We start from the raw sequence: 23,231 nt of genomic DNA, 5'->3' as shown, positions 1-23,231 counted from the left end.
TGTGGATAGAGGGAGTCCGCTGAGGGCCACAATTCCGTAGTCTATTCGAGGGATGACTAACGCTTGTACAGCAGTTTGGAAGTCTTCAGCAGGGAGGAAGGGTTTGATTTTCCTCAGTGTGTTGATTTGGAAATTAGCTGCTTTTGTGGCTTTGCTAACGTGCTGCTGCATGTTGAGCTTGGCGTCCAGTGTGATGCCCAGGGATTTCGCTGAGTCCACGATGGTGGGTTGGACATTGAGTGCTGTTAGGTTGTTGAGCCATGTTTGGGTGGTGGAAATTTTCGCCGGGGGTGAGATGAGAAGGAACTCAGTTTTCAGAGCATTTAGTTTGAGGTGATTATCGGCTAGCCAAGATTGAGTGTTAATAAGCGTGGAATTCAGATGTTTGATATCTTCCGGGGATTGAAGCTTTAGGTACAGTTGTGTGTCGTCGGCGTACATATGGAATTGGACATTAGAAGCTTGGAGCAAGGTGGCGAGCGGTTCCATGACGAGGTTGAACAATGTGGGGGAGAGGGAGGATCCTTGTGGAACCCCTAGATCTGCAGGCACAGGTGAAGATAGCACATTGTCGATCTTGAACTTCTGAGACCGGTTGTGAAGGAAGGACGAAAACCATTTGAGAACCGTTCCCGATAGACCCATTCTAGTGCTTAGCAGCTCCAGCAAGTTCTCATGTTTGACCGTGTCAAATGCTGACGAGAGGTGAAGAAGGATGAGGAGGCAGGACTCATTCCGATCAAGAATTTGGAGGGCGTCATCAATTATGTGTGTCATAGCTGTTTCCGTGCTATGTTTCGCTCGGAAGCCTGATTGATGAGAGTTGAGGAGGTCAAATTGGTCAATGTGTCTTGTTAGTTGGAGTTGGACACATTTCTCCAGCAGTTTGGCCAGGGTGGGGATATTGGTGATGGGCCGGTAATTGTTTAGGTCAGACGGATCAGCTGTAGGTTTCTTGAGTATAGGCGTGACTTGCCCCACCTTGAGGGCGTCTGGAATGAGGCCTTGTTGCAGGGAGCAGTTGATTATTTTGGTCCAGAGAGGGAGGAGCAAGGGGATGAAGTCTTTTACAGCATTAGCAGGTAGAGGGTCTGTGAGGTGATTAGAGGGCTTCAAGGTGCCGAGCAGTTTGTGTATTGTTTCTTCCGAGTAGGTGTCGAAGTACAGCCAAGATGCCATGATATCTGAAGTACTTTAATAATCCAGTACCCTGAAGCCGTCCTTATAGTCTTTGGTGATTTTAATTTGCATTTGGTTCCTTTTCATCCAGAAAATGGCAGGACTAACAGAATTGCAAAAGAGTGCTGTGATATTATGTCCCAGGCTGGGTTTATTTTGTTAAAAATCTAGGCTCATTCCTTCGTTTAAAAATTCAAAACAAGGATCAATTATTGACTATACATTTGCTTCACAAAACTTAAGTACAAAATTGTCTGAATATTCGGTACTCCATCGGCTCGAAAGTGATCACAATCCTCAGATAATATCATTTAATTCTTTAGTAAAAGGTGTAACCCTAGACCTAAAAAACTTCCCAACTACATCTACTCCTCAAATAATCTGAAGAGGTTAGTTTGGCATAACACAAGCTGCAAAAACATTAATAAAGAAAGGTGATCTGGGCAAGCAGGGGGATGCTCATATGATTAACAAATGGAACTTCAAAACAACATCTATAGTGTCGAAATTTGCAGTCCAACAGCATCATAGACCAAATAATCTACTAAGATCTTCGAACATATGGTACACTTCTAGTTTACTTAAGTTAAGAAATTCCCTTAATATAGCTGTTCGGGGCACCTATGCCCACAGATTCCATCAATCCTACTCTGTCTATAAAGAAAATATGAAGGAAATTAGAAAAGTCTATAAACAAGACGTTTTGAAGGCTAGATTTAATTATCAAACAGGGCTTTGGAACAGCTTATTATCTGCAGCCAAACAAAATAATGCAAAAAGATTTTGGGCATAAATTAATAAGCTTGAAAGGGGAGGCAACAGGGCATTTTGGGTAAATATATCAGAAACTGTTTGGGTAATATTCATTACTAATTTGTATGGTACGGTGGATCTTGCTGCAAATCAACCTGATATGTGTTTTGATTATGAAAACAACTGTACATCAATCAATGATATGGTGAGTGGTGTGTGCGAGGGGAAGAGTATATCTGGGAAACCAAGTGATTCCAGTTTTGATTTGAGTACAAATTTAGAAGGTATAAGTTGTGAACAAATATTAATTCTGCTGCGTGAGCTTTGCTCAAATGGTATTCCTTGCCCTAAAAGGCGGCCTTAAGCTTTGTTCCATGCCAATGATGACATGTGGGCTGGAACTCTATACAAATTGTTCAATGCAGTATTGGCATTGGAAATTGTGCCAGCGACTTACAAGCAAGGGCAAGATGGCGGCGGTATGCTGGACCGCTGTTAGATGCGTCCTGACCGGTGCCGATGATATTGGAGACTGCGGGATGAGAACATAGCCAAAATTTCGGGCTATTACTGCCTTAACTAAAATAATCGTGATGATGCTGGTCATGTGCTCTGATAACGACAATTAAGTCCACCATAAGACGATGAAGATGAGAATACCTTTCCCCTTGGAAATTACGGCAGTAACAAACAATGAAAGCAGGGCTGCTTTAAAAACCCAGCTTTCTCTTTTTACTTCCCTGATCGGCATTATAGTCTTTCGACTGCTTGGGGGCTCACGAACAGCTAAGCCGGTCCAAAATTGTGTACAGCGGAGTGATAGTGAAAACGACTCCTACCTGGGTGCTGAGTGTGACGTGCGGACATGGCTCCGAAAAATGCTGCAGCGCTGGCGGCTGCAGCCGCGAAGACCAGAGCGGCAAAGCAGGCTCTACGAGACCGCGAGCTGATGTTGAAGCGGGCAGGCGGCGGTGAGGTTGCCGGTGGCGGTGAAGCAGGCGGGTCTGATGCGGACGTGGCGCCTACCCCGAGAAAAACCAAGCAGCCAGTGGTGGCGCCCGGGCCTTCAGTCGTAGATATGCTTCGTAGACCCCCCCGGACTATCCTCCACGAAATCACCCCTGAGGCTACCTGCTCTCGATGAGAGCGCTCGGCTGTTAGCACTGACTCCGCCGATTACACGGGAAGAAGCGGAAACCAGGACTGGAGTACCGGCAGAGGAGCGGACTGCAGATACTGTGGGTGTCACTGCCTCTACAGAAATGCCTGCAACTATCACTATCACAGAGCAATTGGAGGCTGCTGAGGCACATGAAGATGAAGGGGAAGCGGTACAGCTACAAGGTATATCACCCCAAACAACAAACCTCCCCGAACCAGTTCTATCAAAAACTGTTCCTGTGTCCAATGAAGGAAATGATATGTCTCGCCACTCTGCTATCCCAGGACCTCCGTTAATGCTAGAGCTGTTACAGGTTGCTGCTAATCAGGAAATAGGCGATAAATTGGAGGGCTCAGATGGAAACGGACCACGCATAGCTAATTTTGCTGAGGCAGCTGCCGAGATAGCAGAGACTGACAGAGACCCTACAGATTTTTTCTCATTTTCTGAGGATGCTGGTTGGTTGGCTGATACCGAAGAGGATCTTGTGGATGATCCCGAGTCCAATTCCACCACTGAAAGTGGTGGAAACTTAAAAGACAATGGCCCCAGGGCTGGCCGGAAAACAGTCTTAAAAAAGAAAAAGAGTCACCATGGTGAGACAGACCTGGCCTGGGATTATTCTCCAACACTGCAGGCTATAAATCAAACCAATCCTTCCCATTTCACTGGGTCACCATCATTAGATCACGCGGATCAACCAGGGACCACACTGACCTCAGTTATGTACACTGTTCTTCAAGCCATTGCCTCACATCGGGAGGAGACCTCTAAAGATGGGCGCAAGGCTCAGGCAGCCCTGCACAAAGTTCAAGGGGTTGTGCGCAAGTTAGCAAAAACTGTGGGCACTTTTAACGAGCGAATGACTGACATGGAAGCTCGTATAGTATACAACGAAACCGAGGCCGCTGTAGTCCAGGAACGAGTCGACTCCCACGGGACAGAATTAGAGGACGTAAGGTGGAAGTTGGAAGACTGGGAAAACCGCCTACGTCGAAATAATCTGCGCGCCCTAGGCATTCCAGAAAAAAATCGAGGGGGACGATGTCCGTGCATACATCATACAGTTATTCCGGGACACTCTCCCTGAACTTTCCAGCTGGAGTTGGGACTTGGAAGTACAACGTGCCCATAGAGTCCCACTGACATTAAAATCTGCAGTGAAACCGGGGGCTTACCCCCGAGCGATTCTAGTATACTTCGGGAACTTTCTCTTAAGACAAGCCATCTCTGACAAGGCTAGGCCCGAGGCACGACGTAGCAGAGACTCTATCTCATATTTCATTCGACCGGATTTTTGCCACGTCACAGTGGAAAGGAGATGGCGCCTCCGACAACTGATCAAACCATTCTTAGGGAAAAATGCACAGGCATATCTCAACAATCCGGCCAGACTGAAAATTATCTTTAGGGGTCAAACAAGGTTTTTTACCTCTGAGGTGAAGGCAAAAGAATATTTAGACAGCCTGGATTAACTAGAGAATTAGGAGAGTAGCTGGGGGCAAGAGGGGGACAGTATCGCTATATTTTCTCTAGAGGTACATACAGAATTCTGCATTATGATTAATAGTGGTATTGCATGTGGTTTACATGCTGCTCTTTTCTTTCCTTTCAAAGGTTTAATGAGATATATATATATATATTGGCCTCTAAGAACTAGAAGGAAGGAATTGGAAATCTTATTTAGCAGAGAAAAATAATAATTGTATAGATATCTTGCACATGACTTCTCATGATATGGTAGAATAACCTTGAAGGCTCTATCTCATCTGGGCTTATTTTCTCCTCCTCTTATTCTTCCTTCTTGATCTCGCTGTCTGCTTCTCCTATCCCCGTGCAGTAATTTCTCTTTTTTTTAGTTCTTTTCCTTCTCACTGTTTTAATACCATTGAGCACCGGTTAGGTAGCACTATTCCATCACCACAGACTCTCACAGAGTCTCATTGCCCAAGTATTGGGGCTGAGGGGGGGGGGGGCATAGGGCTGGGTGGGTTCTGAAGGGGAGTGGGGAGGGGGGACAACAGAAAAAAAAGAGAGCAAGCTCAAATGTACAAAGATCATACTAATACTTTTACCAGACAATATACAATTTTGCTTAAGGAAATATAGAAAGCTGAGTTTGATGCTATTTCTATTTAGACAAATAATTACATATGATGCCGGTGATGGGTTGACTGCTCAAGATTTAAGATGGGGAAGCTAAAACTCTATTTTTGGAACGTTTCAGGTCTCAATGATAGGGGTAAAAGAGCACAATTTAATCAGACAATTCGACAAGGTTCTTATGATGTGCTCTGTTTACAGGAGACCCACATTTCTGTGGGAGACAAAGAGCTGTTAAAGATACCTGGGTATAACGTTCTCGTTCTAACAACACAAACGTCCAAGACACGAGGGGTTGCTATTTTAGCAAAAACCGCTTTGGGTCAACCCAGACGTAGATTGGCTGATCCCCATGGTAGGTGGGTAATAGCTCAATTGGAGTTAGGCATCACCATCTGCTCACTGTACGGGTCGAACCAAGACGATCCTCAGATATTTCAGGATCTTGAATTAGAACTGGCGTCTTGGCCAGGCTCATTAGTGGTCTGTGGCGACTTTAATATAGCTCTGGGGTTCTCACAGAATACTCAATTACAGCAGACTTATAAGGGTCGTAAGCCTAAAGTCTACAGGGCAGTAAGGCAACGCTTGGATAGCCACAACTTAATTGATATTTGGAACCTGAAAAGTAAATACGACCCTGGATATACCTATTTTTCCTTTCCCCATAACAAATATGTCCGGATCGATTACATAATGACATCTATGGGAAACTCTATAACCGCGGCCATAACTAAATCCCCCAAAACACTGTCAGACCACAATGCACTTACTCTCACCCTTGATATTACCAGTTCTAAGAGGCCTTACTCCCAGTGGTCATTTGACCGGAAGCTTTTGGTAAATCGCGAGTATATAACATACATAACACTTTGGGCACAGTAATTTTTTGACTATAATCAGTACAGTGCCCCTAGACTGGTGGTCTGGGATTGCTTTAAAGCAACCCTAAGGGGTGAGACTATTGCTTTTGTTGCTAAACGTAAAAAGGACCAGGATAGGGCAAGAGAACAACTTAGCTCCGAATTAAGAAAATTAGAAGAACAACATGCCACACAGATACACCGTGGGGAGGATTGTGAGAGCACTCTTCGTAAAATACTGGTTCTTAAAACAGAGATCAATAGCGGTCTGACACAAAAAGCAGCTGAAATTTTTCAGGTGAACCAAAACAATGTTTACGAAAATGGGGAAAATGTGAGAAAACAGCTTGCCCTCCGTACACGCCAAAAACAATCCTATAGTGCTATACAATCTATTGAGTTTGAGGGGCAGAAACATACGTCACCTGTAGATATTGCAGGTGCTTTCCAATGCTATTATCAAAGGCTTTATCAGAATGAGGATCAACCTGTAGTAGGGGCCACCAAAGACTTCCTAAGGGACGGGCTAGGTGATTCTGACTTACTTGGGACGATCGATGAATTAACTAAGGAAGTTCTGGATAAAGAAATCTCACTTACCGAGCTCGAATTAGCACTCTCCGAGCTTGCTAATGGTAAAGCCACCGGTCCAGATAAAATTCCCCTGGATCTATATAAAATACTTGGAGAGCTAATAATGCCATATTTATTAGATTTGTTTCTTGGCGTGCAATGGCATGGCAACCCACCTGAATCATGGAAATTTACAAATATAGCCATATTTCCCAAAAAAGGAAAATCCCCTGAGTTGCCGTCTTCATATCGGCCCATCTCTCTTATAAATTCCGATTCGAAACTCTACGCCAAGATTCTCGCTAACCGGCTAAGCAGGATCATCGAACATCTGGTCTCCCCGTGGCAACATGGCTTTATCCCCGGGAAGGGCACTGCAGATCACACCCATAGAGCCATCTCCCTTTTTGACATCATGGGAGTGTCGGGGGGCCAGATGTCGATGATCCTGCTTGACGCCGAGAAGGCTTTCGACCGAGTCTCTTGGCAATTTCTATGGCGAGTTTTGGAACTACACAACTTTGGACCGAGCTTCATTAAATCCATCAAAGCATTATATAATGATCCAAAGGCCAAACTTACCATAAGGGGCATCGAATCGGAAGTTATCAGTATTCAAAGAGGCACGAGACAGGGGTGTCCGTGCTCCCCAATCTTATTTGCCCTTTACATCAATCCACTAATCTCAAAACTGCTTATTTCCAATCTAATTCAACACATGACAGTTGGTATATTTCATACCAAGATTCTGGCTTATGCCGATGACGTGGCGGTATTAATACCAAACCCTACTGAGGCAATCCAAGAGATAGAACAAATTACTCAGACCTTTGGCTCCTACTCAGGGTATTCCCTGAATAGGGACAAGACAATGGTTCTATGTACAGACAACACCTCTTTCGAAAGCCCATATAGAGTCAATCAAGCTACCTATCTCGGAGTTTGCATTTCTCCTAAGGTGAAAGATATTAACCAACTTAACTACGATCCACTGATAAAGAAAATTAAAAAAGATCTTTCAAGAGTGAACAATCTCCATCTATCAATTGTAGGTAGGGGGAATTACCTTAAAATGAATGTTTTTCCTAAAATATTATATCTATTTCGGGCAATTCCGCTGATGGTCGACGATAACATCATTAAAATCATAGACTCTTGTATGTCCAAATTTGTATGGAGCTACGGGAAAATTAGGAGGGCAATGCCACATTTGACTTTACCACAATATAGGGGAGGGCTAGCCATTCCAAATTTGACTCTATACCTATGGGCGACTCTCTTTCAGCAAATGGTCCCCTTGTTCAACATCAAGCTAATAGCAGCTGCTCCTTTAGATCATAACATACCATCGATATATGAATTGGCATTAGGGGACAAAGCTAGAGGGCTGCTACTAAGGCAAGTAGAACCTTCATACTTTAAAAAAACTACATTTAAAATTATTATTGATTCATGGAGGATCTGGAAACGTGCATCGAAGCATCTAGTAATTCCAAAATATACCAACTATACTCCTCTCTGGCAGAGCTCGATTTTACCATCTCGGCTTAACGATTTTACTTCTCGAAAATGGGAGAACCTAGGTTTTGCAACGGTGGGCGATTTTCTTGGACAAAGATCCACAGCATAATTTGGGGTTTACAACATAAATTTTCGATCCCTCCTACTGACTATTTAAAGTACATACAAGTGCACACTACTATTCGACAACTTTCACCAAGAATACAATTAGAGACTATCCCTTTCTTTGAAATAATAGCTAGGCGGGCCACTAGGATAGGCACTATATATGATCTTTTGATAAAGAGCCATCGCGACGACCTGGAGCGAATCGAGAGAGGATGGGCAATAAGACTAGACAATCCCAATATAGATGTTGACATGTCACTGATGCTATCCTCTAAATTATTTTTAGCATCTAACTTAAAGGCACAACACTATAGAACTATATATGATCTTTATTATACACTCGCCAAATTATTTACTTGGGGCCAAAGGACTAACGATCAATGTCCAAGATGTGGTCTGTCTCCAGCGAACCTTATACACATGTTCGCCGACTGTCCCATATTAGATCTAATTAAAAAAAAGATTTCCGATTATTGGACAGAAATCTTTGGACATAATTTAAGAACTTCTTTAACCTTGTACATATTTGGCCATGATGATTCTCTGGGATATAGTAAGGAGGAAGTAATGTCTGTATTTCTAGGCATGGCTGTGCTTCGAATTATACTTGCTGCCCGATGGAAAGATCTAGAGGCACCTACCTTTCAAATGTGGCTAAGCCGGTTTTTGGGACTTATAAACAAGAATCAGCTATTTATAAAACAAGAGGGAAGAAATCTAGTCAGCTCGGGGCCCAGATTTGGGCTCCTATTACTCTCTTGTATGAGAATGAAAGGGTGTCTTAAAACCCCCATGGGACAAGAAACTTGAACTTTATATTCCTATTGTTATCTTATTCGTATTGTAACTGTGCATTTGATTATCATTATTTTATTTTATTTCTGGCTTTCTTTGTATAATTGGAGATCATGATGTAGGAACCTTTGATATATTTTGTATTATTAATTATTTATGTTGTTTGATACATACGAATTGAATTTCTTTCCTTGCATTTTTGTATATGATTGAACATGCTCAAATAAAAAAAAAAAATATTAATAAAAAAAAAGCAAATTGTGCCAGCATCATGGCAAAGTAGAATACTGCAGCCTATTTATAAATGTGGTCCGGTTGACAATCCAACTAACAACCGTTTATTTCATTAAGGGGCCAGGGCAGGGCCAATTGAAGTTGTTAAAACATATAGATAGTTAGGGGTGGTGTTCGATAACAGAGTATCTTTTAAATTCCATTTCCTAAGGGCAAAAACTGTGGATCTTATTAATGCTTTAAAAGGCTTGAAAAAAATCATTGAATTGTCAATCTTACGATAATGTTCTTAAAGTCATGAAAGCCGAGTTACAGCCAACCCTTTTATATGGTTCACCTATTACTAGAGGGAAAGATGCAAAGCTTTTACATGTACTTGTAGTTAAGGCTTTTAAATAAACTTTTAGGATCCCCAGTTCAGTAGGTCAGGCAGGAATAAGATTAAAATTTGGTCTCCAAAGACAATGTCTGGTGTCAGAAAGAGCTTTTTTGAAATATATGTACTATACGTACTCTTCTGCTCCTGCTTCCCTAGGGAACAATTGCTGGTTTGAAATAAATATGTCTACTTATGCTGTTAATTGGAGATCTCATATCTCGACTTGCCTAAGGGATATTGGTCTTCAAATAGCACCCCAAGAATTGAACATGCCCAATTATAAGTTAATTCTTAAAAAACTAATCAAAGCTGAATCCCTTAAGTTGGATAAAAATGCACTAGTAGGGTAAAAAACATGCATGATAGTGAATAAATCACAGTCTCTACGGATTCAGCCATATCCCACTGTTCATTTCTCTGCAAAAATAAAAAATAAAATGTTTAAATTTAAATCTACGAATAGGAATACATCTATCAAAAGGGGGGACGAAGCCCTGGATACAGCAGTGGCCGGATACTAACTGTAGATTATGTGGATGGCCATAAGAATCATTAGTTCTCCAGAATATTCCCCTTTAGAGGATAGGTTGCTGCTGGACCCAATCAGAGAGAAGCCGATCTCTACGGTCTATCGCAATTTGATAAACGTGCCTGATCCCTTGAAGGCCCTCCGAGACACATGGGAAAAAGACCTGAGACCCTTAGACGACGAGGACTGGCAGGAAGCAATTCAGAGCTCAAGAAAAATAGCTGTCCGCTCCAGATTTAGACTAGTGCAACTCAAGATACTACATCACACCTGAAGCAGGGTGCCGGCGATTATGTTCGCTGACGACACCCTGCTTCTGTCTAAGACATCTATGGGGATCCAACGAATCCTTAAGGGTTTTGAGGAATTTTGTGGAACCCACGGCCTTGAGATCAATGCGCTCAAGACCAAATACATGATTTTTAATCCTCCCCCAAAAACTCGCCCTAACCCTTGCATTGACGGAAATAGTTTGGAGAGGGTCCGAACATTTGAATATTTAGGGGTGACTCTAAATGAGCACATGTCCTGGCGCCATCACCAAACAAAAACACAACTCAAACTGGCCCAAATGGTGGGAGGAGTAATTGCCCTTAGAAATAAAAACAAATCTACTATCAAGGCAATTGGTCCCCCACTAGAAATATATAGAGTGCAGGCTAGGGGAGCGGTCATGTATGGCAGTGAACTCTGGGGCCATACGTGTAATCATGAGCTAGAGGTAACGGAGAACAAATGTATTAGGCAGCTTTTATCTCTCCCCCCTCGTACCTCACTTTTGCCAATGAGGCTAGATTTGGGATTAAGGCCACTTGACGAAGATCTGGGAGTTAGGCCCTTAATCTTTTGGCGTAGAGTTTGGACCACTCCAGAGTTGGCAAGCTATAGGTCTGAGCTCCAGGAAATTGTGAACTTTCCAATCGCAGGGAACATCCCATGGTTCCAGCACATAAAAAATGAGTTTATGCGTTTGGGAATACTTGATCTGTGGTTTGACCCTGCGACCGCCTGCTCCACGGTTTCAAGAAAACAGTTACTCTCACTTTACCGAGAAAGTAAAATTGTGGCACAGAGACAGGGAACACAATTAGGCACCCTGACTGACTCCTTCCTAAAGATCAAGAATATTTATAAGTTGGAGGGAATCCTAGATGTAATATTTCCATCTAACACTAGGAAATTGTACCTACAGTGGAGGTATGGAAGTCTGCCAATCCGAGCCTTCACTAGTAAGTGGACTGACCCCTCCCTGAGTCACTGACCCGGGTGCAACCATGATCAGGAAACCGAGTTGCACATTCTGTTCTTCTGTCGAACCAAGGGCAGGCGAGAAGGAAGTGGATAGTCCCAGCCTGCAAAAATTTAGGCTTTACTCATTGCCTGCAGGCATATAGGGTTCGTAAATCGGACCTTTCTAGCAAGATAATGTATGCGGTAGCCAAATACCTGGAAACCTTCTGGCAGAAGAGAAGATGCTTGCTACCCAGGGCTGTAGATTAATTATACAATTTTAATAATATCAATATGTATTATTTCTTAGCTGTTTTTATGTTATGATTTAACAGAGTTTTGTGTCCCTAGGGATGTAGACTAACCGCATAATTTTTAAACATCATCAACATGTAACTGTTTCTTATCACTTTTAATGTTCTAATGAACTTTTTATAGCCTTTTGCATGGCGATATGTATTAATGATCTATGCTATGGTCTATTTAACAAATGTCTTTTTGATTAATTGTTCGGGATGAAATTGTTGGTTTTATCTGTATTGCCGCTGTGCATATCTTTTATGGCAATCTAGCCGAAATAAAGATTTTTGATGATGATGACTACATCGCACCTGCTACCCGAGGACCAATGTGTGGATGTGTACAACGCTTTAACGTCAATGGTGGCCATGATGATGTTGACGATTACTCGAATGGTGGAGAGTTTGTTGAGGAAACCTGTGGAGTCCTTTATGTAAGATTTCGTGGCTATGACACTTGGTTGTAAATATTTGTCCAGAAATTTCCCGACTGGTTTGTGTATGCTTCTTCTAGTTGACACAATTGGTCGACACGGTGGAGTATGTAAATTTTTATGTAATTTGGGTACCATGTGAAAACTGGGACTCACTGGATTCTCTTGGGTTAGGTATTGTTTAACCTTGGTTTGTATGATTCATCTTTCTGTGGCTTTTAACAATATGGTCTGCAAAGTACTTTTAATCTCCTGGGTGGGGTTAAAATCCAGTTGCATGTAGATTTTGTTCTCCTCCACCGTGTCGACCAATTGTGTCAACTAGAAGAAGCATACACGAACCAGTCGGGAAATTTCTGGACAAATATTTACAACCAAGTGTCATAGCCACGAAATCTTACATAAAGGACACCACAGATTTCCTCAACAAACTCTCCACCATTCGAGTAATCGACAACATCATCATGGCCACCATTGATGTTAAAGCGTTGTACACATCCATGCCACACAAACAAGGCTTGGAAGCAGTGGAAAAGGCGTTATTGTCTAGCGGATATGGAGAAGAAGACAATTCACCCTCATACATAGCTACTTTTCATACAACAACAAATGGTACCTTCAGAAGAGTGGGACCTCGATGGGCAACTGTGCGGCTCCAGCTTACGCCAATATATACATGAGTGTATTTGAGGAAACAAATATATTGCAGAAAGAAACCTGGAAACACAAATCCAACTATATGTTCGCTTCATTGACGACATATTCGTAATTTGGGATGGCTCAAAAGAATTATTACACAATCTGCAAACACAACTAAATCAGGTGGATAATAGGATACAATTCACGTGGGAGATCCAGGAAGAAAAGATTCATTTCTTGGATGTAGAAATCACGAAAACACCAACGGGTTTACAACAAACATTTTTAGAAAACCAACAGACAGGAATAACATCTTAAGATACAAGAGTTACCACCCTCAGTCACTAAAAGAACATTTGCCGTATTCTCAATTACTTAGGGTAAAGCGAGTGGTCTCGGAATCCGAACAACAAAACATACAAACACAATTAATGCTATCACGCTTCAAACAAAGAGGATACCCAGAAAAAACTCTTCAACACGCATTAAGCAGAGCACAAAAAAGACCAGAGAAGACCATCTTAAGACAAGATCACCAAGATCAGAAAACCGCATTACCTGCGTTAGTAAATTCTCCAACATGAGTACACATTTTAAAAGAATTATCAAAAAACACTGGGCCCTATTAAAGACTGAGCCGGATTTCAAACATTCATTTAACAACGAACCCTTATTTGCGCACATACCAGATCAAAAAATGTAGGAGAGCTGTTAAAACATCCTACAGAGAAGCAAATACAAAGGCAATACACAGGCACGCAACCTTGTCATAACTGCAGTAACTGCAACAACATCATGAGGGGCAAATATATAACACACCCCACTAAAGGAAACAATATAATCCTTAGAGTCAATGCTACATTTGATACCACCAACATCATCTATATGTTAAAATACCCATGTGGAAAAGCTTACGTAGGCCAAACAGAGAGAAAATTGAAGACTAGGCTAAACGAACACAAGAGCAATATAAGGACCAAAATAATTAAATCCACAATAGCTACCCATTTCTTGGAAGCACATCATCAAATCAGCCAATTGAGAGCATGCGTAATTGAAACAGTGGAGAGAAGGGAAGGCACGGACAATAAGAGAACTCTATTAAAAAGAGAGAACTATTGGATTTATTATTTGAATACAATGAAACCAAATGGGTTAAATGATAGAGTTGAATTTTTGTGTTACTTATAATCATTTGAAATCATTATTATTACAATTACTGTGATTTGCACATCAAACCACCCTTGAGTGTAATGCAGAGGCACAGAACACACTAGCCATTGTAGATCAGAACACATCGTTTATCCTCACACTGGTTTTATACTCTCATAAACAGACCGTATAGTGTTAAAAGTTAAGCAGGGTCGACCCGGGCAGTCCCTGGCTGGGAGACTGCACCATCCGATTAGTGTCTCACTGAGCAAATCGGAGCGTAACAACTCGATTTTTTGTTAAATCATTCCTAAATTACACCAGACACACATAAACACGCCCAGAGTTTAGTACAAATTTTCAGCCACAGGTCACTGCACATACGATATCATTAACGGGCATAAGAGCGCCGTCACATGTGTTGGCACAGCGTTCATTTGTTTTAAAACATCATTATCTTTATTGATCATACACGTGATAACAGCAACAGTATCTGTCACTTTAAATAGAGACCAGCGTCGTCACGCGCGTATCGACGCCAGCGAACACAACGAGCGTACTCTGAACGCTGGGAAAAACGCACGCCAGCTACACGCCGGTTACACGGTAAGATTCCTAGCCACGCCGTCACTATAAAGCATTAACAGGCAAGATTAATGGCATTTTACCAAACGCGAATATTAGGAAAGAACATTGGAGAAACGCGTTCTAACACACAAAGTTTGTTAAGTCAGGTACGCGTTTAACAAAACACGAGTTACCCAAAGAGACTATACGACTTTAACCAAGCGCAACAGCCACAACATCCACGCATTGAGATTTAAGAGGCTTCAATATCAACAATAAAACAATAAGCAGCATAGAACTACATTACACTGGTGAGGAGAACATTATACACAGATATAGTTGCAATAGAGCCATACAGTTAGTTAAAGAGAGTCCGTTACAGTAGTTCATACGCCATAGCGCATCAGGGAGGGTGGAGGCAAATATCGAAGGTCTATTCAAATATTTGAATAAATGTTATTTATTTCTCAGATTTCCCCTGATGAAGGCATCCATATGCCGAAATGCATTGGGAATGAAATGGATGTAATTGAAGGATGTATGACAAGGCATTGCCTTAGTCTTTACTGTCCTCCTGAGGCGTGAGCCGGGAGAAACCGTGATGCAAGGCTAGGTACCTACAAAACTTTTATTTCTGATGTGTTTTAATGTTGTGGCTGATTTTAAATGATAAAACATATTGTCAAATTGGCAACATAGTAATTACCGGAAAACTTACAGAGCTGACGCCTTGAAGGGCTTTCTTAGTACTAGGGGACGCTCGGAGGGGTGGCACCGCCATCTTGGGTGGAGTTGGGTGAGCGCGCTAGTGGTTTAGGCGGGGGAATAAAAATGGCAATAACTCGAGCGCGCAGCGGGCGCGCCGAATGCGCAGCGGGCGCGCCGAATGTGCGCCTAAAGCAAGCCCGTCTGTGCCCGTCCGCACCGGATTCGCGCCTAGCGCCCAAACCCCTGGCCTTTTTAAAGTTAATGCACATAATCCGATAGTGTTTACGCGGGAGGACCGCTAATGCCGGAAAAAAGGTCCAGACTTTGTGGATACACCTTTTCCGATCTAAGGACAGAACCTAAAACATGTGAGCATTGTTACATACGGCTCAGCCACAATCTACCAAGCAGTTGCAATATACATAAGAAGACAAAGCTGGATAGGAAGAGGGTTACTGGGATCAAAGCAGTATTAATCAATGCTCGCTCATTAGTGAAGCATGGGGTTGAGATGGCAGAATTGATACAGACTCTCCAAGTAGATATCGCTTTTATAACGGAGACCTGGGCGGACGCATCTTCTGATCCTGACTTGTATTTGGCGCTCCCTACCCACTATAGAATGATCAGAGTAGATAGAAGGAACAAAAGAGGAGGGGGACTGGCAGTTATTGCAAGAGAAGGCTTGAAAATAACAGCAGATATGGGCACGGGCTCGCCTGATTCTGAAACCATGCCTTTTCAAATAATAATTAACAATAACTATACTTTTAAAGGGCTTCTCGTTTACTGTCCGCCAAAAGCCCAAACTTCGTTGCTGGAAAGTATTAGCCCTTTTTTAGAAGACAGTGTAAATTGTGCCGATTACACAGTCTTGGGGGATTTTAACCATCATCTGGAGAAGATAGAGGATAATAACACTAGGACATTTATCGATGGAATGGCCAGTTTCCACCTAAAACAGTTGGTGAAACAAGGGACTCACAAGGCAGGACACACATTAGATGGAATATTTACCTCCAACAATAAGATAGAAATACTGGAAGTCACCCCAGTGACTTGGTCTGACCACAAAACAATTGTATTTGGAATACAGGACACCCACCAAGTATTAACACCATTAACTAGCCCCGGTACAGTTGTATACCAGGATTGGAGCAAAATCAATCCCATAAACTTTCAAACTCAGCTGGAAACAGCTAAACCGGCCCACGCTGTGGGAGTTAACAACATGGTCAACGAAGTAAACTCCTGGATCAAAGCTGCAGTGGACCTATCGGTCCCGAATAAAAGTGTACGATCAAAAAGGAAAAAAACATCTGAGCCCTGGTTCACAGACAAACTAAGAGAGTTGAAAAAAGTTTGCAGAAAATTGGAAAGACTTTGGAGAACTGACTATGCGGATGCAAGGAAACGAGAATATGCAAGGAGTTTATCTGAGTATAAAAAGATGATTGTCATTGAGAAAAGTAATTACTTTACTCATAAAATTTTGGAGTCTAAAAACTCCAGCAAGGATCTGTTCAATACAGTCAGAAAACTAGCGAAACTTCCTCAAAATTCTCAAAAATTAGATAATCCTGAGTTCTGCAACATACTTGGAGAATTCTCTATTAACAAAGTGGAAGATGTATACAAAACCCTCAATGATAACACAAATAAATTGGCAGAGATAAATACACCCTTGGTCGTTCACCTCTCACCCAATGTTCCAACTTTCTCCTTTCTTCCTCCAACAGAAGAACAGATCATACAAGTAGTAAAAACAAAAAAGGCAGGGGCTCAATCAGATCCTTGCCCCCCTAAAATATTTCATTTTTGCCCAGAGTTAATTACTGAACAACTTAGATTAATCTTCTTAGAGATGACTCGGTCAGGCACTTTTCCTGAGGCATGGAAGGCGGCTTCGGTTAGACCACTATTAAAAAAGGAGAACCTGAACCCAACAGAACCGAAAAACTACAGACCAATATCTAGGATCCCTTTTGGTGCCAAGGTGTTGGAAAAGCCGATGAATGGGCAGATTATGTCCTTTATCGCACAGGGTGAACTATTAGATCACTCCCAGTATGGCTTCAGGGAAGGTCACGGAACCGAAACTGCCTTGGTGATGGCAGTGGAAGAACTAAGAAAAACTCTAGATGAGGGTAAGAAGGCCGCCTTGATCCTATTAGATCTATCGGCGGCCTTCGACACGGTCAATCACCAAATTCTGATCAAAAGATTAGCAGAATTGGGGTTTCAAGCTAGTGCCATTAAGCTATTGACTTCATTCCTAAATAATAGAACATTCACGGTAGAAATGGATGGCAAAACCTCCAAATCCTTTAAGCTGCCTTGCGGGGTGCCTCAGGGCTCATCTCTGAGTCCCACACTTTTTAACATTTATGTGGACCCGTTGGCAGACATCATCAGACAATATGGTTTCCCTGTAATATCATATGCTGATGACACACAGGTGGTGATCTCGGTATCAGACAATGTCGAGGAGACGGCAGATCGTTTTAACAAATGCATGCTGCAGATTAATTCCTGGATGCAGAAGAACTGTCTTAAATTAAATAGCGAGAAGACTGAGGTTCTGCTACTAGGCAACCATACTCCCTTCTGGTCCCCAAAGTGGTGGCCGGATGATTTGGGTGACTGCCCAGTACCAGTATCAAAGGTGAGAAATCTGGGGGTCATATTTGACCAAAGACTAACCTTTGAAGGGCATATTAACAAACTTACCTCCACCTTCTGGGGGAGCCTCAAAATCATCAGGAAGATTCGTCCATTTATTCCCATGTATGCGTTAAAAACTGTGGTTACAACATTAGCAATATCGAGACTGGACTATGGAAATGCTTAGTTTACAGGGCTCCAGACGCAGCTCTTGCTCAGACTCCAGCGAATGCAAAACGTAGCAGCAAGGTTGATACTGGACATTCCTAAATACGAACCAATATCTTACTGACTGAAGGATCTCCATTGGCTGCCAGTGGGCAAGAGAATTATATATAAGTCGCAATGTCTTGCATTCAAGGCATTACAGGGGAAAGGACCCCTTTTTCTCAGAACGCATATCAGGAAATACTTACCTTCTAGAAATCTACGATCAGCACAGGCTCAACTATTGGTAGTTACCAGGTACAGACAGTTACGCTGGGGGGGGAGGTGCTTTGTCGTTGGTACGGCTACGGTATGGAACTCCCTTCCCTTAGAGATTAAAAACAGCAACTCTCTGATGATGTTCAGAAAACAGCTGAAAACCTTGCTGTTTAAAAATTAACTATGCATTCAGAATGGGATCCAGTTGGTACTCTAGTCTGCAGACTATTTCAGCGCCAAGACGCCTTTGGGCATTCGCTGCGCTTTATAAAATGTAAAATCAAATCAAATCAAATCAAATCAATGCATAATATTGAATTAACAGATGTGAAATGTAACATCGATGAAGAATAAAAAACTAAATTTCTGAACCTCTAACAAAGGAAAAGTTATTCATTTATTGAATTTTGAAATTGATCATTGAAGTTAAGCTGGATACACAGCAAATCATCTAGTGCCGGGGAGACCGACTAGGAACACTTGGACTGCCACCAATAGTCACATAGAACATACACAGAGAACCCACAAAACTGGAAATCTACAACTAGCAGTGCACGACTACCAGTTTAAACAATTTTCCAGTTGGTCAGAGGTAAAGCTTGGAGTACTATTAAATATTTGCAGAGTCTCCTTTGTTGGCTCCGGGGCCTCCGAGGAAGGAACAGGATTGAAATGTATATCTGGAAGGGTAAAGTCATTTACTGATTTTGAGAGTGGTACCTCCTCTGCCCTTTGTAATTTTGGTTCCTGGAGGTCTGGAGTTGTTCACCTTTTGTATGGTCGATGGATTGCTTTCTTTCTTGTTTATCATCGGGAGACAGATCATTTTTAATGTTTAAAGACTCACATTCAAGATGCATAGCTTTTCTCTGTGGATTTCCCTGATTAGCTCCTGTTGTTGAATCACTTGATTTTGGCATATTTAGTATGTATTGATATTTGGTATATTGCTGACATATATGCTTTCAAAAGAGCTAACACCTCATCATTATACAGAACAATTGCACTATCAATACTGTGCAACGTCTCTGCACGAACACACTGTTTGAGGAGTGTTCTGTGTTTTAGTGTAGTGGACGTAAATGTGTGCTCAGGTATAGCTTGTTGTGCATGATATTACTGTACTTTACAAGATCCTGTACGAACGACGCTTCGTTCACATTGCACTAACAAGCGTTACAGTACACGTGCACGGACACTCACTTATATAGCTAGAAATGCTGCACAAACTTTAGTTGTTCTTTACCTGATTCTGTGTCTCATTGCTGGGCACCGATGCAGTAGATGTGGGAGAATGGTGAAGACATTCAGAATTAAGATGTACTTCAAATAAATTCCCATTAGCTTTTGGGACGCAGATTAGAAATTCTCTTTGTTAAATTCTCGTTTGCCAGTTTAAACTTCGGAAGTCCTTTAAAGGCTTTCATGAAGAACCAATAGCAATACAGTAATTGCATGCAGAGTCAGAGTTCTGATTGACAAAAAAATGACTTCCACTACTAATCGGAATGTCAAACAAGCACTGGTACTACATTCAATCAGTGGTTAAGTAGCTGAGTTCCTGACCATGAAACCTCGAAACCTGGGTCTACGCCCGGCTTAGACATTGGATCAAATAATGTAAGTCTCTTGGGGGCATATTATCAAGGGGCTTTATCTCCGCTTTTTTGGCTTTAAAAGCCAAGAAAGCGGAGATAAAATGATCTCCCTATTACCAAGCTGTCGCTAACACCAGTTAGCGACAGCTAATAGGAGATAGTGACCATCTTGGGCCCCGCTTTGCATGTCAGTGATATTTATCACTAATGACATGCAAAGTGGGCGTGCCAAGATGTTAGCGACTGAAAACAGTCGCTAACATCGCTATCTCCTATTACCAAGTTTTGGAGATATTCGCGCTAAGCGCGAATATCTCCAAAAGCTAACACTTGCCCAGGAGCAGTTCTTAGCCATGTTATCCAATGGGAGGTGGATAACATGGCTAAGAGCATTTGCTCGATAATGCATGAATATTGCTGACTTTTCAGCGATATTCATGCATTGCGGCCGTTTTTTATCGCATTTGCGATAAACCTTGCTAATAGCAAGGTTTATCTGCGATAAAAATCGCCGATTTGCGGCGATAATTTTTGTCTCTAAACAAGTTAGAGACAAAAATTATCTCTATTGGTTGGTAATATGCCCCTTGGTATCTCTATGTGCCTGAGTATGCAAATGTATACAATTCAATGCAAATAAATATGTGTGGGAATTTAGGGGCATATTACCAACCAATAGAGATAATTTTTGTCTCTAACTTGTTTAGAGACAAAAATTATCGCCGCAAATCGGTGATTTTTATCGCAGATAAACCTTGCTATTAGCAAGGTTTATCGCAAATGCGATAAAAAACGGCCGCAATGCATGAATATCGCTGAAAAGTCAATAGTGATAAATATCACTGACATGCAAAGCGGGGCCCAAGATGGTCACTATCTCCTATTAGCTGTCGCTAACTGGTGTTAGCGACAGCTTGGTAATAGGGAGATCATTTTATCTCCGCTTTCTTGGCTTTTAAAGCCAAAAAAGCGGAGATAAAGCCCCTTGATAATATGCCCCTTAATTCTGTGCACTCTGAGGTCGGTGTTGTTTCGCATTCATAACAGCTGACCTCTATTGCTGGCCTGTATATCACTCTGTGTTTATATGATCTTATGTATTACCTAGTAACTATCTACAGAATTTATTTCTGATATATAAACAGATCTCCATGACTACTGAATTGACAAAATTATGTCTATTTATATTTCCACATTGGAATTTGTAATTTACTAATTCACACAGGTGCGCTAAATGTACCCACCATTGTTACACAGCAAGACACATTAGGGAAATTCTCGAACCCGAGTCACTTATTTCTGGCACAGGGGTAGGGTTAGGGGGGGCATCTCTACTCTAGATCTGCTCATTTATCATTCTACATTGTGTTACAGATTGGGAGAGAAAGATGGGCAGTTTTCATTTTGTTCCACTGGACTTCAAAAGTGAAGGTCGTTCAAGGAAGGACACGGTTAGTGTTAAGAACTTCCACAATTGAGCTACAGGCCAAAATAAAGCTCATTACACTTTTCTTGAGATCCAAAATTTCTAGTACAAACTCAGAAGGAGAAACATTGATGTCTTATTCTTGACCATGGGAGGGGGTTTTATGTCCTCCATTCCATCTCTAGTTTGTCTAGCAATGAAAATGAAATTTAGGACATTGCCTCAAAGCTGGCACTGAATATGGTCATGTCTCACAGGTGACCGATTTCTTTAAGTGTATTTCTCTCTAAGGGCAGCTCTCCCTTAGATGTTACTCTCACACTGGACATTTATCTCTCATACAGTTCACTCTAAGCAGTGCTTACTTTATAAAAGAATAAGTGCTCTGACCAAAATATTTGTCAAAACCCCTTTGGCACCACTGACAAATAACAAGGCAATGTAGTCTTCATTTCACCCCATGGCTCTTTCATACCCAATATACTGTCTCTTTCCCTATACCTCACTGTTGTAGGTTCCTTTTCATACTTGTTTCCTCCCTATCACTGTTCTCCGTCTCACTTACTCCTTATTTCCCCCATTACAGCCTTTCTCTCTATTGTTCTGGGTCAAAGTCTGATTATTATTTTAAAAAAAAGTCCTGATCTCCAAAAAGAGAATGCTGGCGGCCTCACCTGCGACCCCTGGCTCAAGCTAAGCACTGCCGCTTAGATAAATTCTAGGCAAATACAGAAGCCATTTAAGGCATTTCTCACTAAGGGTAGACTAACATTTTTTCTCAGCAGTATAACATTCTCAATAAGGGCGAAATAACTACATGCAAAGAAAGAAAAAGCAGCACATTACCATATAAGGAAGAAGAGGAGAGTAAAACTTCTTCATCTGTTGAAAAATTAAAGAAATGCAAATTAATATGATATATCTCATAATCTGGTTGACAAGCAATAAGTGTTAAAGAACATCTACTAATAATAGGGTGCAAAGGGTGTCCGATTGTACTGTGTGACATGAATTATGATAGCCACAGCATGGTAACACAATTTCAAGAATAATTCATTTTATAATATGTAGCCTAAGAATGGCAAACACATTATTTACTGCTTCTTACAAGTGAATTCAGGGGTGTAGCAATAAAAGGTGTAGCGGATGTAGTGGCCTCAGACCTAGGACTGGGAGGGCCCCTCTGAAGTTACAATACAATATTTCAACAGCTGTGTATTTACTTCACACACTTTCGCATAGAAACCCAATTACAATTGCTGCACATGACTTGCTCTGTACACTCTGCAGGGAGGCTAAGGATTGGATAGGCATGTGTTCTGAATACCTTTATAACCCACTGATAGGCATTGTCAGCAACGTTTATTGCCTTCAGCCTCAATTCCAGAGTTCTTTCTCAATTGTTGCCCATTATAAATATTTACATGGAATTTGAACTCACTCATATTGGAAAAAACCATTACAACGCAGTTGTTACAAAGCATGCCATTACAACGCGGTTGTAACAATGTATGTGTCCTTACAAAACATTGCCATTAGAAAGCAAGATTTTACCAGGCATTACCTTTACAACGCATGGCTTTAGAACTAATTTCTTGTAAATGCATGAATGGTAAAGGCATATGTGTTTTAAATGTAAGTATTAGGTAAAAAATAATTGTTTGTATATAAGGGTGTGCATGGGTGTTTAGGGTTTAGTGTGGGTATGGGTTTTGGGAAGTAGGTTAATTTTAGGGTTTAGAGTGGGTATGGGTTTTTGGGTGGAATGGGTAATTTCAGTGTTTAGGGTGTGTGTGGCTTTTTGGGTGGCTCAGGTAATGTTAGGATTTAGGGTGGGTATGGGTTTTTGGGTGGCAAGCGGTAATTTTAGGGTTTAGGGTGGCTATGGG

At 41.7% G+C, this 23,231-nt stretch overlaps 1 protein-coding gene across 3 annotated transcripts in view; it reads right to left on the bottom strand.

Annotated features, from left to right (window-relative positions):
* LOC144820027 (NACHT, LRR and PYD domains-containing protein 1 homolog) overlaps positions 1 to 23,231 on the bottom strand; it is a 506,013-nt gene that overhangs the window by 309,020 nt on the left and 173,762 nt on the right. For all 3 annotated transcript variants that reach the window (XM_078677696.1, XM_078677691.1, XM_078677685.1), the window contains one exon: positions 22,189 to 22,224. Coding sequence is in view for 2 of the 3 variants with exons in the window: in XM_078677691.1 (XP_078533817.1) it covers positions 22,189 to 22,224 (36 nt within the window). In the remaining variant the exon portion in view is untranslated. The remainder of the gene's footprint in view (positions 1 to 22,188; positions 22,225 to 23,231) is intronic.

Source organism: Lissotriton helveticus, chromosome 1_1, assembly GCF_964261635.1.
Source record: "Lissotriton helveticus chromosome 1_1, aLisHel1.1, whole genome shotgun sequence".
NCBI classification, from domain to species: domain Eukaryota; kingdom Metazoa; phylum Chordata; class Amphibia; order Caudata; family Salamandridae; genus Lissotriton; species Lissotriton helveticus.
This window is presented reverse-complemented; position numbering and strand designations above follow the sequence as displayed.